The 20,293-nt window shown below is 36.6% G+C and overlaps 1 protein-coding gene across 1 annotated transcript; it reads right to left on the bottom strand.

Annotated features, from left to right (window-relative positions):
* Window positions 1-1,536: 1,536 nt before the first annotated feature.
* On the bottom strand, window positions 1,537-20,092 carry LOC149410597 (uncharacterized). Its single transcript, XM_089647782.1, has 8 exons — window positions 19,481-20,092; window positions 18,641-18,882; window positions 11,743-11,904; window positions 9,936-10,068; window positions 7,964-8,109; window positions 6,931-7,107; window positions 5,734-6,022; window positions 1,537-4,101 (listed from the first exon to the last, which is right to left on the bottom strand). Exons 1-8 carry the CDS (start codon window positions 19,901-19,903, stop codon window positions 3,805-3,807), a joined length of 1,869 nt encoding a protein of 622 aa, XP_089503908.1. The 5' UTR covers window positions 19,904-20,092; the 3' UTR covers window positions 1,537-3,804.
* Between the last annotated feature and the right edge of the window lie 201 nt (window positions 20,093-20,293).

The following is a 20,293-nucleotide window of genomic DNA, read 5'->3' as shown; positions in this document are numbered from 1 at the left end:
TCCACACAGCATCCCCAAATATGGAAATTATTTCCCTCAGTGTGGAATTAATGTAAAAAAAAATATATATTTATCTTCATGCAGCACAGGAGTGGACATTCTTCAGGTTTATATTTTTGTGATATGCCTTCCCCACCATCCTCTTCCCATCTCATTTACCCCTGAGATACTCCACAAATTAATGACTCATTGCTAATGTACTTACGCTTTATTCTCTTTCTGTTGCAACCCTCGCTTATGAGAAACAGGGAGGTTACAACTAAGCTATCAGCCACTTGCCCTTGTCCACTGGCAGCCATTTTGCCCAACGACAATAGCAAGCAATCTAAGCGCACGATATTGTGTATAGCACGCAATCTATCCCACCACGTGGCACTTTTTAACACAATGTATGTGTATTTAAGCGAAAACTTCATGGATCACATATGTGACATCCGCATTCGGGGATAGCGACAGCTGTGTATATATTAAATGTATTAAGAAGAGGTTTGGGGAAGAGCAAATGTATAAATGTTGTCCAATGACCTTTCCATCAGAGAATACAATAAAAAGAAAACGGCATTAAATTCATTATTATTTATTAACACCATTAAAATCCTATAACTTGACAAAAAAAACATTAAAACATATTTTTCTGTAATAACAACAGCTTTCATTTAAATAATAAAACTATTCCGAGGAATGGCATCAAATATAATAATTACATATCTACAGTAGAATCATTTTACAGAGATACTTGCTTGTGTAGTGTTGTACTGTATCTTAGGACTAGTGCAGGGTAAGAGGGAACTGCCGTTGGGTGTTCCAAACTATTTTTGAACCACTATCAGGATACACAAATACATTCATACGTGTGCTCTTTAAAATGATTTGCCCGTACAAAATAATAAATAAATATGTTTAAATTTTGACTACATTTTTCCTGTAAATAAAACTCACCCAGTTAATATTTTGATAACAACATTGTGCCAAGTCCCATAAGACGTTGGTCTAATGCATTGGAACACGCCAACGTGTGAACGCTGTTGGCGCCAAGATCCTTTGACGTGTGCAAGAAAATCGACAACAATCCGACTGAACACGTGCAACGGCCAATATACGCCAATATGTACTAGGGGCTTTGAAACAATCAAGATGAAATAATTTGCTACACAATTATTATTAACATAATTACATAAATTAAAAAATAAATATTAATTCCCTGTTATACATATTTACAATTTTCCAAACATACATATATTAGTATTGCTAGGTATGTCTTGGAATTGCAATTATATTTTTTCTTAAAAAAATACATAATATGAAACAAAATAAATAGCTCCCTATTTTCTGACAATAAATAATATCAACATGCAAAATAAAAGTCTATAAATCTGTTTTTTTGTATTTTTAGCATAAATAATCCTGAAAATTTGATAATGTTGATTAATAAAATATAATAGATTTTTAAGGTTGGACTTTCAAACTCTCGTCACATTTGATCACCCCCCCCCCCCATTTGTTCCTTCCCCCCCTGTGAATACTATAGTTCCACCACTGTTGATAATCATAACAACATGACTGTTACGCTCGAGAGTTGATCACAATTTAATCTAAATTTGAAACATACCGAGAATCGGCACGTAGTGACCATGTCAAAGATTCAAAATGGTGCTGATCATAAAATGTGCCGAGAGTTGAAATAACCCAACCTTAACAATAATTATATATTATATTTTTATCTATAAATTAAAATTTATTTTCAGTGGCTTAGTAATGAATTTCTTTGACAAAATTATGCCAATATCAAAAATTGTTTCCGTAAAAATGAAGTGCATAAAAAATAATATGTACAAAAAAAAATATAATAAATAAATATCTAGTGACAATTTTTTTTTTTAATTTTTAAAAACTTCTCTTCATATTATTTATCTAATAATTTATAAAACTCTTTACCATAATTTGTATTTCATTATTACTCCGATTTTCTAAATATATTGTACATATTAAATTTGTGAATATCAAAAGGGAACAATTAAAATCTTTACTTAATCAAATTAAAATTTTCTACCGATACTTATTGAGTTTGTGATTCAAACAATGCAGTTACTTTTTTATTTAATTCAATTATATAATAATAATGCTTTGCTTATTATTGAAAGAATAATGTCCCTTGGAGTGAATGTCATTTTTTTAGGACGGGTTGTTTCGGAGAATTTGAACAATTCATCAAATTTCAACCCACATTTCCCAGTTCTGTGAAAGATTTTTTCAAGTTCTGTTTTAATTTCAGTTTTGTCAAGCAACTAGCCTATAATGATATAATAACAGAACTTTAATAAGACTTTCACAGAACCCGGAAATGAACGTTGAAATTTGATGAATTGTTCAAATTCTCCGAAACAACCCGTCCTTAGAGACCCCAAGAATCAATTAGAACAGTTTAAAAATTAATCTGTCAATAACTTAAATTTTAAATCAATGACATTAAGGCCGTTTTAAACTTTGATTAAGTCCAAGTGATATTAGCGTTAGGATAAAAGCGGGAGAAATGCCACCCAATTATGAAGAATATAATACTATGTTGATTAACGTTGGCATCTCTCCTGGTTTTACCGTAAAGGCCGAATTACGCCTGCCGAGTGCTTGGCCAAGTCACTAGCTTTGTGACTCGGCTGAGCAACTTATTGGAGAGTAGAGGTAATCATGTGTAGAAGAGTCAATTCATTGACATTAGTTTAAAGTGCGGTTAACATGTTTTCGCGATGGAGGAAATAGAGAAAATTAAGAGAATTTAAAAAATTTTTGGGTCTTGCTTCTCCACTGTTTTCCCCAAATCACTCGTCTGCTACTAGACCGAGTAATGACTGTACTGATCACATTAGCAGTCGGTCGAATGCACTGTTTCAGCCGAGTACTTGACAGGTGTAATTCAGGCATTAGACTTATCACTTACGTATTTCTGCCCACATTTAAATTTTAGTTTATCGAAAACTAAACATACAAATAATGTTTTTAGCTTACGGGAAAATATCAAAGCAAACAATGGTAAACTATCTTTTACTGAAAAATTATGTTCATTGTTGTATCTATGAGTCAATAATAGCAGTCCAAAAATATAAATTTAACCAACTATCACAATTGTAAACGTAATTAAAGATTAATTAAAACAATGTGTGTTAGCTAAAGTTGAATTCCACTATTAGTTTTAAAATATCAATTATGAAAAAGGATCATTTTCATAAAATAGTGACATCGCAAGCTAAAAACATGCGTTTATTTATTTTTTAATGTTATTTTTATTTTTTTTCTAGCATTTCAGTATTCTCAGTAGAAAAATTTATTCAAATGAATTTTCATTCATCTCACAAGGAACCCCGATTAAGTTGGCTTTCTCTCAGGTTCTATATATTTATTTAATATAATTTCATCACAAATCTACAGAAGAGCCAAATTTGTATAGATTTTCCCATAGATAATAAAAACAAGGGCTATGGGGGCCCATGAATCATTTTGCGTGTCGCTAACAACGTTTACCCATACTATTACAAACAGTATCTACACACAGCGGCAGCCTGCCTTTGTTTCTACGTACACACCAAATGCATAACCTTCATTGGCTCTGCCGCTTTGATAATCTGCAGTTTGGTCATAGCTCTGCGACAGGTGGCACGCTTGCATGTCATATCTCCCTGTATTTATATTATCGATGGTTTCCCAATCACTACTAGCTATTCTGATTGGAGTGCCTGGTCCTAAAGTGCCTCTTGAGGGACTTGAGGCTATTGAACTTGTGAGGACATAGATTTCCCGCATGAATCACTACTAGCTAGTCTGCTTGGAGTGCCTGGTCCTAAAGTGTCTCTTGAGGGACTTAAGGTCTATGAACTTGTGCGGACACAGCTGGCAGTGGTGGTCCCGGACGGCCGAGTGCTTGGCCTTGTTGTGGCTGGCCAGCGAAGAGTTGCTGGTAAAACAGCCACTGCAGAGGGAGCACTGGAAGGGCTTCATGCCGTAGTGGTAGCTGCGCATGTGGCGGTGCATGTTGCTCTTCACCGAGTATGTGGACGAACAACCGGCAAACTCGCACTTGTATTCATGCAGGGCTCGCTGATGTACTATCTGGAAATCATCAAAAATATTAATCTCTGTGATTTTGTAACTCAGATTTGTTTTGAATTTAAACATCTTTTTCAAAATTGGAACTCAAAATCAAGTTGATAATTAACGAAGAATTCAGATAAGTGATAAAGTACCTACCTACCTATAATATAATATTTGTTTACCAGAAAATTATTTTTATTCTATATTTGAAAAGCATATTTCTTTTGTTTAAATTTTTTAGGATAAATCAAAGATATTAGAAGAACGAGATGTGCTATGCGCAGTTCGTACTGAGTGGAATTGTTTTGCCGAGTGTCGCCGGTTTTGTTCACCAATACTACTGCACACCTTCGCTTGCGCTAAGGTATCCGCACTAATACATAGAACAGATTTCTGTGCGTACACGTCCCGATACCGTTCAAAGTACCCTAATTAGGTAGTACTCCAGCGGCCAACATAGCATATCTCGTTCTTCTAATATCTTTGGGATAAATCTTAACAAGTTATGTCAGATTTTGTGATTTTTGAGGGGTTTGTGCTTTTTAGCAAACATATATTTATCAATCCTACAATTATAACCCTTGATTTTTCATGGGTTTTCGTTCATAGAATGGAATATAATTCCAGCATATCTAGATGCCATTCTGCAAATTAAATGTGGACACATTGGGGTTCTGAACAGTTAAATAAACAAAAAAAATATTAAGATTAATTGCACATAAGGGAGGCGTTTCCCTCTGTGAGATCATCTTTGGAGATGCCGTGTGGAGGGTGTTTTTGATGAAAGGAAGAAGTGAGCCTAGATCTCTCAAGTTGTAGAAGGGAGGAAACACAAAGGCCACATCATTAATCACTCCACAGTCAAACTATTGAACATAAGAACGAAAGAAAAACTGACCCGCTCGTGGCAAAATTTATCTGTGAACAAATGTTGGGTGTGCGTTTGATATGTTTCCTGGCTGTGCACCGGTGATGTTGGTAGCATGATTTAGTATACCACTGACTCTCATTAGTAGGGTTATAGCAGCAGGGCCGTATTTACGAAATCCAGGTGGATTCATTGGCTTTAAACCGCAGTAAGCAGTTCATTAGTTACCATGTTAATATTTTGAGGAGCGGTATTAATTCAATAACATAGTAAATGTATGTATATATACAACCAATTGCTCGAGTGGTGCAATTTGTATTTCCAAGTTAAGTTATATGTAATGTTAATATTGGTTTTCAAGCTACAATCCCGTTAAACTGCAATAAAGCAGTTTGTCAACAGGTATAAATCACGTTGAATACACATTTTTCCATCATTAAATCTCACAACTTCTAAATACATATGGTAAAGTCAAATTTTCTACAATAATTTAATAAAAACTTTTTTCAATGTTTCTTTTTAGGTTTTTACCCATTTTAATGGGGCATATGGATTGCCCCTTAGACCTCCTGGTAGAGCCCGCACTATACGGTCAGCTTTGGGGTCTACAAAGCCTAAATACGGCCCGGTCTAGCACACTTACTTCCATAGTTACTGATACATAATTGGACAAAAAGGGAACATATACTAATTAGGTTAGGTTAGGCTAATTTGTTTTGTTGTTCTTTCATCTTTCTTCGGTGTTTGTTTTGTAGTTACTATGAGGTGATAAAACTGCGTACCTTTTGATGGCGGTGCCTGGAATCCGAAGACTTGAAGGTCAAGCCGCAGGTGGGGCAAGTGTAGGGTCGCTGCTGCGAGTGCGCCCGCTCGTGTCTGGCCAGCAGGCCGCGGCTGTGGAAGGCGCGTGCGCAGGTGCGGCAGGCAAAGGGGCGTACACCGGCGTGGCGCATCATGTGCAGCTTGCGCCCCGACTCGCCGCTGAAGGATTTGCCGCACACGGGGCACCAGTGAGCGCGGTAACCCGTGTGCACGGACATGTGGTTGATCAGGTGCGCCTTCAGCTTGAAACTGGAATGGTACAGATTTAATTTATTATTATTATGTAATGAGCAGGCAACATTCTGCTGATGCGCTCATATCTGATTTCACAACAAGTTTGACAGTAATTGAGTTGTTTTAAGTTTCAACTAAGTCCTTTCTTCTCTCCAAATGTGAATCCAATAGAGCTTTGAATTGATTTATATTTGTTGCATCGATGACATGTTGTGGGAGTTTGTTCCAAGCATCCACTACTCTATTTGCAAGGAAGTGTTTTCTAGGATTAGATGCAAAAGGCATTTTGGTAATTTTTTTTGAGTGTCCACGGAGATTTATATTTTTATTAGTAGTGAAGATTTCTTGGATGCTAGGGCAACTGTAATGTCCAGATAAAATTTTGAAAGTCTCGATCAAGTCACAGTAAGGTTGGTAATCTTAGTTCCTTGAGTCTATCTTCGTATCGTAGATCTTTCAGAGCTCTTGGTATTTTAGTGAAACGTCTCTGTACTCTCTCTAACAGATTTGCTAGGCTATCAATCACTTACATTACAATAATTGGACGCAGTTAAGCAGAAAGTGTCCAACCCACAATTTGCCAAAATCGAGTTTTACATGTTTTTCTACAGTAAATATGATTTGTTTATCTGGTGAAATCATCCAAGCTCCAAATGCAACAGATTTTTGGCAATTCAATTTTATACTAGTCCACGTTTCAGTTATGTGACTTAAATTGACACTAAAAACGTGATGTATAGTGGGGGAGTTAGTGGAAGGGGGGAGGGGTATATAATATAAGATAATAATATAATAAGACAATGACATGCAGAATTCAGAACCAATTGGTAAGTCATTCATTCACATCACCTCACTACCAAAGATTAATTCAAATCTATATAGAACATATTTCCAGAGTTCTTCTTTATTTTATAATTGATTACCTCTTACTGCATTCATTGCACTGGTAGGGCCTGATCTCCGAGTGCGCAGCCACCAGGTGCTCCTTCTTGCTGGCACGGTCGGGGAAGATGGCCCCGCACACGGCGCAGGCCTGCACGCCCCTCATGGTGCCATGCTCCTCCATGCTGTGGGTGTGGACCTCGTCCTGCGATGAGAACCTGCAACCAAGTATCATATAAACATCATCATCTGCGTTATAAACCACGGAGAGGCCTGGAAACACCTCCAATTACTTATACTTAGACATCTTATACTAGATATTAGTTTGAGGTGTAATTCACAGATGGCACTTGTAACAGTAAGGTAGAGCTGTTGATAATACAGAGATAGATAGATACCATTTCTACCAAGGTCAGGGACTATTACAGAATTATTACTACCGCCTGCTATTGAGGACACTGGCAGACTGGCTGTCCAAGCTCAATCATAACTAGCACAAGTTTTATTTGCAGAGTGATTAGACACCGAGAGTTATAACAAACTGGCGCAGCCGCCTTTAAAGGATCTACGAAGTAATCCGTGGCCGTTCAACAAATCATAATCACCACGTTTGATAAATAAAAGGGAGATATGCCATGGAAGCGTGGTGACTGATACAGAGTTTAATTCAATTCAATTTAAACAAAACAAAATTGTTAATTTTAAAGGAGAATTACATAAATATAAAAAGTAGGTATCAACTATACAAGTAGCAAGAGAGCAAGCCTTTTAAAGGCAGCTTCGTTGATACTAAATACGTAGATATCCGAATTAATTCTGTTCAATAGCAAGATTACTCTCTCCACCGTATGACAGTTGGTAAGTTAGGCCTACAGGCTGGGAGATAGAATAGTCTATGCTGTTAGTGACGGAGATAACCATCAGGAACTTAGAAATGAATGCTTTCCATGATAGCCAAGCTTTCAAATCATCCAAGAATCTGTCTAATTAATGGTTTATGGACCATCTTCCTCGTTTCTTTTATCTATGCTTATACCTTAGGATGCGGTGTAAAGTCGGGAAGTGGGTACTGACCTCTCCTTGCAGACATTGCAGAAGTAGGGCAGCGTGCCCGTGTGGAGACGCACATGTTTGGCCAACTCCCCTTGGTCGATGTAGCTCTCCCCGCACATGTGGCACGCAAAGGGACGCTCGTGCGTGTGTATTCGGATGTGACGCAACTGGAAAGGATAACAAATCTTGAGGAATACAAAATGACAACATGTCCGTTTGATGAAGAGTCGGTACATTGACTGATTTGATTAGTGGTTAGTTCGTGTTTATATAGAGAATATTTATGCAGGGTGTAACGAGTTCTATTACACGTAAAATGAACCGTAAATCAAATCTATAATAAAATACGACAGTAAAGAGCTCATTCAATTGGTTTTGAATAAATCACAGGAAAAGTGGAATGAAGGAAACAGCCTACCTGGAATTCCCATGAATCCGGGCAATAGGGTTCTCGATGCACTTGCACTATTCGGGTGAAATTTCCTCCACAACGAGAAAAACGAGAGAATTTTGATATTTAGCACAAAGCATGTGAATAATACAATGACGATACTGAGATTGCACCTTCTTGTTATACGACACGAATTCGACTCACTTGCGACAATTTACAGTGCAACATAAATCTTCTTATTTTCTCCAATGTGGGTAAGGCTGTTTTTAGGGAAGGAAATGGTATATGATGGGAAAAATGGTAGGTATTATCCAAAAAACTGTTTCAATACTAAACAAAGGGAGTGTGTCATTACATAGTCGCGTTTACTATGATCGTTCTTTTAGGACGGGTTGTTTCGGAGAATCTGAACAATTCATCAAATTTCAAAGTTCATTTTCAAGTTCTGTGAAAGATTTTTTCAAGTTCTGTTTTTATTTCAGTTTTGTCAAGCAACTAGCCTACAATGATATAAAAACAGAACTTGAATAAGTCTTTCACAGAACCCGAAAATGAACGTTGAAATTTGATGAATTGTTCAAATTCTCCGAAACAACCCGTCCTTAGTGTAACAGGCCCTCTCATCTGGGATAGACTTCCTTCAGCTCTTACTAATCTCCAGAATTTGGCTGAATTTAAACGGGCTTTAAAAACAAAATTACTTAAAAAATCTTACCATTTATAAATTTTAACTTCTTTTCAATATTTTACAATAAGCCATATTCTAAAACTTCCGGTAATTGTTTGGTTTCGGTTGTCTCCTTATTGTACCTTTTTAAAGTGTCTGCTCAGAAAATTCTCATTTCTGAGCACAAACTGCCTCCTGTTTTATGTAATGTTTTAGTTTTAATATTCGTGTTTTTTCCTGTCCTGCTGTTATTGTTATTCTAAGTTTTGTCATCATTTTGTATAAACAGTGTATTTAGTGTTATAATATTAGATCTGTATTGGGTAAGGCACACTGTAGGAATAATTTTAAGAACCATTAATACTGAATTACCATTTTTTTTAAGTTTGTTATACGAGTAGTTAAGCGCACTTGAAGTGAAATGACACTAAACTGCGCTATATTTTTTTAAATTTTTTTTTTTTATAGTGAATACCTCACAAGAGTCCCAACTGCTCCCGTCTGGAGCCAGTGAGACTATGGCATCCCCAATTGGAGGATGTTGTGAGGCTGAAGGTAAGTGGGGAAGGGAAAGAGGAAGGTGGGGAAGTACCTGGCTATTCAGATCTAGTCACTAAACACGGCTAAAGCCATTTGGAGCAACGTTTCAATTCTGAATGGTGGTCTTACACCAGGGCGATACTGGTAGTATCTTCCACTCTGGAACGTGCCGCAAATATACTATATATTATTTTAATTAATTAATTGTGAAATAACATAAACTAATCAAATAAAATTTATTTGCGCACGCCGGGTTCGAACCCGCGACCTTCGGAATGGCAGTCCAATGCGTTACCACTGGACTATGCCGGCTGTCATATAAATGCCATGTTATTATTATCAATACAACTAAATCTATAATATTTGTACAGCAGCATGAATATGAAGAAATTTACCATGTTAATCTTCTGTGTGAATCTTTTCTCACAGTGCGTACACGGGTAGGGCTTCTCTCCAGAGTGCACGCGTCTGTGCAATGTTAGGTCGTGCGCTCTTGTGAAGCATTTGCTGCATAGCGCACACTTGTGGCTGGAAGGGAAAAGACACAGAATATTAGACTTGGACACTGTTTATAATAAATGTATAATACAAATAATGAGGTATCTCCAATTTATTATTTTTTTATGAGAATGTATTATGTAAAATATTTGGCTATCTCCAAAAATGACGAAGTTATGATCTTTCAAAATTAAGTAAAATGTAAGCAAATGTGTTTTGTGACATCACACGAAATACAATTCATAATTCGAATAGCAGTGCTACAGTACCGCCGCACGTGTACCGTGACATCACACGCTTTTTGGCCGAAGATGGGAAGGTGATGGATAAGAGGAAGGTGGGGGAGTAACTTTCTATTCAGATCTGGTCACCAAACATGGCTAAAGCCATTTAGCTTCAAAGTTTCATTTCTGAATGGTGGTCTTACACCAGGGCGATACTGAGAGCATCTTCCACTCTGGAAGATGCCGCAAGTATACTATATATTATTCAAGTGCGTTATTTGTGAAATAACACAAATTAATCACATAAAATTTACTTGAGCAATCGGGGATTTGAACCTGCGACCTTCAGCATGTTGGTTGAGAGCCTTATCCCTCGACCAAGTCGAATTCTCTATTAAATTTGTTAGATTAAGGTCCAGTTATTTCCCAGAAATTCACATAGCCATTCAGCGCCATTGTGTTTTTTGGCATTTGAAAGATCCCTTTAAACACCGATTCTAGGTGCGTTTCAGCTTTCGATCAAATTATAAGTTGACGAGCTTAGCAACAGTTGTCCTCTTCTGCTGATTACAATTTGTTCAAAAGCAGTAAGGGATTTAGAATCTACATTTGACGCCCTCGTGTGGTCGAGGGATAAGGCTTTCGCCTGGCAATCCGGAGGTTACGGGTTCAAACCCCAGCGTGCGAAAGTAAATTTTATTTGCTTAAAATGCGTTATTTGAAGATTAAATCATTTAAAATAATATGAGATATATTTGTAGCGCGTTCCAGAGTGGAAGACACTCTCAGTATCGCTCTGGTGGTGTAAGACCACCAGAATTGAAAAGTTGCTTTTTTTTTTTTTTTTTTTTTACAGTAATACCGCACAAGAGTCCCAACTGCTCCCGTCTGGAGCCAGTGAGACTATGGCATCCCCAATTGGGGTATGTTGTGAGGCTGAGGGTATTGGGGAGGGGAGGGAGATGGGGAAGAGGAAGGTGGGGAAGTACCTGGCTATTCAGATCTTGAAATGGCTTTAGCCGTGTTTGGTGACCAGATCTGAATAGCCAGATACTCCTCCACCTTCCTCTTTCCCATCTCCTTCCCTTCCCCACAGCATATAGGGATGCCATAGTCTCACTGGCTCCAGACGGTTGGGAGCAGTTGGGACTCTTGTGCAGTATTCACAACAACAACAAAAAATGTCAAAATTTTATGATAATGTTTCATTTGAATTTCTGCGAAACAACCGGTCCTAAGGGTGGGTTGTTTCATAAAATTTGAATAATTCATCAAATTTCAACGTTCATATGCGAGTTCTGTGACTGTCCTATTCAAGTTCTGTTATTATATTGTTATAGGCCAGTTACTTCACAGAACTGAAATAATAACAAAACTTGTAAAGAACTTTCACGGAACTTCAAATTTAACTTTGAAAGTTGAAGAATTGTTCAAATTCTCTGAAACAACCCGTCGTAAGAGTTGGAAGGATTATTCTCACCGTGTCTCCACCTGGTGTGTGATAATATGCGCTCTCAAGTCAGCGTGGACGGTGAACAATTCCGAGCATTGCTTGCACGGGAATATCTTCCTGTTTCGGCGCCTCACCTCCGTGCCAGGTTCAGACTTTATCTTCCGGGACACCGGTATTGAGATGGGAAATCTAAATGACAAACCAATAATTATAATTAATTGTACATGCAGTAATATATTGAAAAACATTAGTGGTATAGCTATGGCAGCCAGATTTGACACTAATACAGTAACCTAACAGATTACTTACATACAGCATGTTTCAAATTAGTTATTCGACGTCATAAAACAATATAATAGTTAAATTTTATTTGAAATAAAAACAAAATTCTTATACATATATATGATAGATAATTTATTGATTGTTTATACTGTATTATTATATGATTTGAAATATTTGTTGTATGATACAACTTCGCCTTTGAAAATGCAACAAATCTGCATATCGTCCAACGGTAACACTTTATTATGGTATGAAAATAATATAATTTTCCAAAATTTTACAACTTACTTTACAAGATAAAATAACGATCTTTCGAAATCAATTTGTGTTTTTTTCTAGAAAAGTGTCCATACGTCTAAAAGTGACCTCAAAAATGCCAAATTTCAGGTCAAGTCTACCTATTTCGCCTTAATAATATGATAAAAACTAGCCCAGACCCGTGAAAAATCACGAGATATTTATAATTCAAATTAACAAAAAGACAATAATCTCTTAGTATAAAATAAAGTTGCTCTCTGCGTCTGTCGGTTTGTGCGCTTAGTTCTTCTAAACTATGCAACAGATTTTGATAAGGTTTTCACTATCATTTAGACAATTTCTTTCGGAAGGCTTATGGGTTTTCCAATAAGAGGTGTTATTTTGAATAGCCCGCTATTTCGGTAGATGTTACTTTTGAAGTTGTCATTTTTTGACATTTGACAAGTAGAAACTACGCTATTAATAAAAATGGAACGATACACGCTTCAACAACGCATTGAAATTATTAAAATTCACTTGAGTGAATCAAATGCAAATCATCTTGAGTGATGAGGCCCATTTCCACCTCGGTGGTTTTGTCAACAAGCAAAATTGTCGCATCTGGGGCTCGGAAAACCCAAGAGCTATTGTTGAAAAGCCTCTCTATCCTCAACGTGTGACTGTTTATGGTCCGGCGGAGTCATTGGACCTTACTTTTTCGAAAATGAGGCTGGAGCAACAGTTACGGTGAATGGATTGCGCTATCGAGAGATGATTGATGATTTTTTATGGCCGGAATTGGATGGTATTGATCTGGACAACGTTTACTTTCAACGAGACGGCGCTACGTGCCACACAAGCAACGAAAGCATTGATCTTTTACGATTGAATATCAAAATAACACCTCTTATTGGAAAACCCTGTATGTATAATACATGCACATTATATTTGCTGAAAGTAGAGAAAAGTCTCCGAGCAAAGCTGGGTACACCCCATCTAGTCTCTAAATAGTAAAAAACAAAGTTGCTATCCACATCTGTCTGTTTGTGCGTTTAGTTCTTCTAAACTACGCAACGGATTTTGATAGGATGTTCGCTATCATTTAGAGAATTTCTTCCGGAAAGATTACATATATGATACATGCATATTATATTTATAGAAAGTAGAGAAAAGTCAATTTTTCGTAATCAAGTGGTAAAAAGCAACGCCGGGTACACGTCAGCCAGTTATTAATAAAATAATTTTAGTAGCTACCTACTTTATCATGTTTCTCAATACTTCACAGTCAGTTCCAATTTTGAAAATGACACTTAAATTCAAAGAAAATTAGATTTTAAATGTACTCACAGATAACCATAATTATTATTTAAAAAATTTTGAATATTCAAGTATCCTTTTTTAATTATATGAAAATAAAATACTTTGTATAAACCACCATTTAATCAAAAGTATCATGTTTCGTAACCAATGGTTTCTACGTCAGAATAAACATAATACAATATATTTCAAAAACAATTATTAAAATATGTAATTCTTATTCCTCCTGCTGAACACAATATATAGGTGGAAGCAAGAATAAAGAAAATGTCTCAGTGACGTTTCGCACTATCTTGACATATGCTGTGTGCAAGCAATGCATCTATGCGAGTACAACTTTACTCTGGTTTTGATACATTCTTAAATTAAAACTTGAAACTTCTTTTGATTTTTTTTCTTTTAATAAACAAAATGCAAAATGTCATTTCTTTATTAAAATAATAATTTTAGTGGTGTCTTTCTGTGTAGTGAGTGCCGTGTATAACTCCGGTTCAATGACCTCTATAACTGGGATTTGCTTTGATTTTCAACAATGGAACGGATTGTGGAAATGATTCAGACAAGGGATAAAGTAGGGACTAAAATTATTTTTAATAATTAATAATTCTATATTTGAAATGTCTATTTATTTTGTTTAAATTTTTGACAAATATCGTAATTTTTCCAGTTTAGTAATAGTGTTCATTCAAAAGGTAAATTTCTGATGGTCTCTGAAATTTATAGTGTTTTTTTTTTTTAAAGGGCGGAGACGGTTTACACGTAGTTCCCGTGAGCACTTAGGCCATAGTCCCATTGTGCTCTCTCCCATTTTACCTCAATCCTTTAACAACAACCCAGTCCCTTTAATAAAGTTCACCAGGGTTGTTATTGGGTATGTGGCTATGTCTTCTGGTTCTACTGTATGTCTCCCCAGGTATCTGAGCCTTGTTCCCACCAGGGCAGGACATTGGCACCATAGGTGAATTGGAGTCTCTTCACCCCCTTCACATTTCCTGCATCTATTGGTGTTTTCCACTACCAATATCTGGATGTGTCTCCTGAGATGAGTGTCCCGTTAGTAGTCCTACCAGTTCCCTCAGCGAGTTTCTGTCCATATCGAGTAGTTTCTAGGTTCGTCTAGGGTCTGGTCCTTTATGAGTACTTTGCATTATCTCATTCCAGATGTCCTTTCCCATTCTTTGCGGTGCTGGGATTTGACCCACCTATCAATATGTAATTTTGTGTGGCAAGCTGCTACTCCTACGGCCGGCTCGGATCCTACAAGTGGTGCTTTCGCCCCTTTCCTTGCTAGTTTGTCAGCCCGCTCGTTGCCCTTAATAGCTTTATTTCCTGGTACCCAGATTAGGGTTATTTTATTGATGGTAGCGAGTTCTATAAGGATAGTCCTGCATTCCATCACCAGTCTGGAGTCGCATCGGTTACTTCCCAGTGCCATTAGGGCTGCCTGGGTATCAGAACATATGCTTATGTTCTTATTCCTGTACCCGATACATACGAATATTCTCCTGTGCGCAGGCCAAGATGTCTTCCATCTCAGCTTGAAACATAGTACAGTGTGTTCTTAGAGGTATACGAGTTCCCTCTTGGATCCCTGCTCTTGGACCCGTCTGTGAAGCAGATTAGTTCCTGTTTGGAGGTAGGACCTGGAACCGCGTCCCATTCCTCCCTTGTGGGGTAGGTCACCCCAAACTGCTGTCTGAAGAAGTATTCGGCTTGTTTGCGATCCTGCTTCATTCCAGCTGTCGGGCTAATTGCCCTCAGTCTTGTTCCGATCTCTGTATGACTGTTTTTGGGCAGCTCACCATTGACCTTTGCAATTTATAATGTTTGCTTTTGGAAGGCAATGATATCGAGGCAAATATTTTTTTTTTATAAACACATTCAGCTTTACAAATTCTAGAATTCTTATAATTCACTGTGTTTCTCCACTGATTTTCTTAAGTCTAGTTAAGTCTAAATTAGGACGGGTTGATTCACAGAATTTGAATAATTCATCAAATTTCAAAGTTGATTTTCAAGTTCTGTGAAGGTTCTATTCAATAATGAGAAGTATCAATAATGGAGGTAATGATATTTATTATTTTTAGGATTTTTTTTATTTTTGATAAATAAAAAATAAGTTATTGTCAGTATTTCATAAATATGTTGAATGATCAGGTGACAGGGACAAGTGTCAAGGGGCATAAAGTGGTGTGCCGATATATGGGCATACCGTACCTAAAGACTTAATAGTTAATATTAGGATATCTTAAATTAGTATGCAATCATATTTCTTTGGTCTCCGCGGTCAAGGGGTAAGGCTCCCGATTTGTAAGCTGGAGGTCGCGGGTTCAATCCCGGCGTGCACAAGTAAATTGTATTCAATTAATTTGTGTTATTACACAAATTACTCATTTAAAATAAAACATATAATAGTATATTTGCGGCATGTGAAATTTGAGTGGAAGATACAATATATTAAGATATTTTCGTTAAAGTCATCACGTAGACACCATTCAGAATTGAAACGTTGCTTGAAATGGCTTTGCCCTTGTTTGGTGACCAGATCTGCAAGGTAGATCCCCACCTTCCTCTCCCCCATCTCCTTACCTTCGCCACTACCTCAATCACAACATATTGGGGATGCTATAGTCTCACTGGCTCCAGACGGCTGGGAGCAGTTGAGACTCTTGTGCGGATTCACATTATTAAAAAAAAAACAAGGTTGGGCAATTAAAGGATGAAGAAAACACAGGTTAATTGGAAAAAAAACTTTAAAAATATAAAAATGCCATAGTACTCATAGAAAAATAAATGTGATAATGACAATATTTAAACTGACACAATGCTTATTTATATGTTTTTTTTGAGGCTATTTAAAATATCTATTATTAAACAGAACAATTGGCAACATTGGAGTAATTAATTAATAAACTGAAAACATTATAATTAAATCACACATTATTTTCATTTCCGCGCATTGGTCTTTGTACTCTCTTCACCTCACTGAGCTCATTGATAATCTTCAGACGAAACTCATAATATTCCACATTCTTGTCCATGTGTTTCTTGAACAGAAGATACGCATTGACCATACACATTTCAAGTACATGAATGAACACTTTAACCTTCCAGGGGAGCCTATTAATGGCGCATGAATAGCACGACAACAGTTGTTCGTTACGATCGATTGTAACCATATACTTCTTGAAATTAAGAACCGCGTCCGGTGTGGTTTTTACCACACCTTTTTTATTCGTGGTCGACACAATCTGTCCATCGAACTCAGTGGATATAAAGAGAATATCGTAGACTTTGCCCACGGTTATACCGTCTGCATATTGTATTCTGTATTGCCCTTTGGTAAGCTTCGTCATCGTTACATCTGTGGGATTATTATCTCTATTTTTACAAAGCATCCCGGTACAATATGTGTCGTTTTGCAAAAAATATTGAACCAAATCTACGCTGCTAAAATGATAGTGCATATAAACGGCGTGACCAGCATTTAGATTGTCTTTTAGCAGATACTTTGCAACCGTTTGTGTTGTTGGTTGTACATTAAAATTACTCGAATCAATCGTTGTGACAGCTAATTTTAAATTCAAACCATTAGGCTCGGTAAGATGGTATAATTTCAACCCATATTTTTTTTGTCTCCGAATTAAGAAATCACGAGAAAGCAGACGTCTGCGTGATATCAAATAGCTTCCATTCAGGATCAGTTCTTTGCCGGGGCAGTAAACTTTTTGCATTTTAGCATTGAAGTAATCGATGATTGGTCTCATGGTCGAAAGGGCATCTATTGGTGAGGAAACAGATTCAGAATCGGCGTACTCGAGACAGTGAAGAATCACAGTAAAGCGCTTGTAGGTCATTTGCTCTCTGAACCAGGAAAAGTTAAATATCTCATTTTCCTCCCCCCAATATATGTCCATATCTTCGATTCCTAAAATGCCTATCCTAAATAACACAGCCAGGAATGTTCGCAATTCAATTAATGTGACTTCTTCGGCATTCTTCAAACCAGAATAAATTTCTTTTAGTTCAATGATGTTGGCATTAATTTGTTTGAGGGTCGAAAGCAAAAAAAGGTCATCGACAAGCAAGCTGAAGTAATCCATTGGGCTCTTATTTTCAAGATTGATTAGTAATCCTTGTTGTTTAGTGAATGGTATTATTTTCAAAGGAGTCGATAACTTGTTGGTCCATTTGATTGTGCAGACGGGAGTTTCTATTTCATCATCTGAATCGGTGAATTCATTAGAGTCCGAGTCAGTGCATTCATCGATGAAATCAACATCGCTTTCACTGTCCGATAGTGCGAGTTCTGTCTTCAGGTTTTTCCTTTGTGCTGCAGCAGAAGTTGTCGCCTGAGCAGGCACCACACAAGAACTAAGAACGCAAATAAAAAATCCTTTAAATAAGTATTTTAAAATCACATTGTACAAACCACTGCACTTTGTCACTAAGAGTAAACGATTAGTCAACAGATTTATTATTTACAACTAACAAATTAAATATAAAACAATGTACGTATCTGCAAATACAATATACGGAGTGTATAAAAATACACCTAATAATAGTTGTAGCAATAAATAGTATAAAACAAAGTCACTATCCGTGTCTGTCTATTTGTGCGCTTAGTTTTTCTAAACTATGCAACGGAGTTTGATAGGGTTTTCACTATCATTTAGAGAATTTTTTCAGGAAGATTTAGAAAATAGAGAAAAATTGAGCAACGCCGTGTACACATCAGTCAGTTTTAAAATAAACAAAAGTAAGAAAATCGAATGGAAGCAGCCGTAGGACGGGTTGTTTCAGAGAATTTGAACAATTCATCAAATTTCAAAGTAAAAATTCAAGTTCTGTGAAAGTCCTGTTATTTTTTCAGAAAGTTAAGTTACAGAACTTGAAAATCTACTTTAGAATTTGATAAATTGTTCAAATTCTGTGAAATAAACCATCCTTATTGTTTATTAAATAAATTATGCACCTGCCAGTCAGGATGATATCTTAGATTAAGTTAATATGTATTTCAAATGATATCGCAAAAGCAGAATGGAGATAATATAATAGAGTTTGTATTACAATATAAAATAATATTCACCTGCTAGCTTCCTCTTCCGATATAAGCTTCACAGTTCTCCTGCGATCGGGAACTCCAATCTTAATCTCCTGCGGGATATCCAGTTCCACCTCCCACTCCTTGACGGGAGACTGGTCGCTGGAGTCTTCTTTGGCTTCTTTAGTTGTCTTCTTTTTGGTTTTCCGCTTCCTGGCTTTCGAGGCGGGCTTAAAGTTCTTGGGAGGGGAGACGATACTGTATTCAGGGTCTTCATCATCAAGCAGCTGAAATATAAAGAAAAGTATTTATACTGATTTTATTGTAAAGCGATGTGGGGTGTTGTTTTAGTTTTGGGAAACTATGACGTGTCACACTTCCTCCTCCTTCTTGAGGCAATGTTTCAGACAGCCTTGCAGTGTCCATCATCAGGGCAGATGTGGGAGCCTTGATTTAGCCTTGCCAGGCAGTGTCTATCCTGACGATAGCCATTGCAAGGCTGTGAAAACCCAGCCAGGCTTATTACCTCAAAAGTCAACAAGATAGCTATTAGCTGTGATCTGAATCTGTGGGGTTCAAATCAATAATATCGAGGGACAGGCAAAAGAATAGTGCTTTGAATCTTAAATATTTATTATCGAAAGGGATAAGAAATTATGTGAATTCCAACCGCCATTAGTTGGACCAAAAGACAAGATACTAAAAAATGACACAGTTGTATTAAAATTATGCTGTCATTTGTTTAAACTCACCATCCGAGTGTAAAATGACAATCTCTTGGCAATATAAAACTATTACATGACCTTCGAGTTCACTATTAAAATCAAAGATAATAATACTTTAAAAATATGACTATGTATTGCAAAAAATAATATGAATATTTACTTGTGATTCATCATCAGATGAGTGGTAGTCCGTGGGTTCTTGTTTAATATCGGCTTCTAAGTCTTCCCATTCTGTTTTAATTTCTTGTCGGCTATTTTCATTATTATTATCTGTATCTCCCGCCAAAGAACTTTCTAGAGTTCCTTCAATTGGTTCAACTTTACATTCAACCAAAGGAAAAACAACCACTTTTTCCAAAGACTTATTTGAATCTGTGTTGCTTTTGTTTAGAACATTCGAACATGATTTTTTTCTCTCTTCACCAGTTTTTTCGTAAAGTCTTTTGATCAGAGGACGAGTTTGTAGTCTAGGAACGGTATTTTCAGACGTTTCTTCATTATTAGGACTTTTTTCTTGGTCTGAATTCTTTATTGTAGTATCCTCAGGAAGAATGTTATTTTGATTATCAATGTTTTCCATCATTCCATGACTCCTTCAACGGCACAATAAGACATTAGCTGACATTAGTAATAACAGCTAAGTTTTCACAAATAACCAGGATTCACCTTTGGAGTTGCGTAAAGTGTAAGGTTGCTGATGATAAACTTGAAATAATTGTCACAAGCTAGAAATTAAAACGAATTATCAATGTTTTTATTTAGACATTTTTGATAATAATAAGAAAATTCCGTATCTGTCAAACTAACTGGCAGGTAGGTCCGGACATAGATAAACCAATCACAGTCCGGATTGGGACATGATTTTATTTTGACATAAGTTTGGCGAGCCTATAACCGTAACTATTGCTCTACTTCATTTATTTTAGATTTTGATTGGACCTTTACAAGAATATTTTTTTATTATTAATTGGCT

The sequence above is a fragment of the Hesperophylax consimilis genome, chromosome 27 (genome assembly GCF_061612785.1).
Source record: "Hesperophylax consimilis isolate HC1 chromosome 27, BYU_Hcon_1.0, whole genome shotgun sequence".
Taxonomy (NCBI): Eukaryota; Metazoa; Arthropoda; class Insecta; order Trichoptera; family Limnephilidae; genus Hesperophylax; species Hesperophylax consimilis.
Note: the sequence above shows the minus strand (reverse complement) of the source record. Positions and strands in the feature narration are given on the sequence as shown.

What these genes read in the sequence shown, in the direction of transcription:
- LOC149410597 (XM_089647782.1), bottom strand. Translation starts at nt 19,903, where the DNA reads ATGATGGAAAACATTGATAATCAAAATAACATTCTTCCTGAGGATACT. An exon ending in TCGGAAGAGGAAGCTAGCAG is followed by an intron (nt 11,905 to 18,640) that starts GTGAATATTATT and finishes TTTGTCATTTAG; the next exon opens with ATTTCCCATCTCAATACCGG. An exon ending in CCAGGCACCGCCATCAAAAG is followed by an intron (nt 4,102 to 5,733) that starts GTACGCAGTTTT and finishes GATGATTTCCAG; the next exon opens with ATAGTACATCAGCGAGCCCT.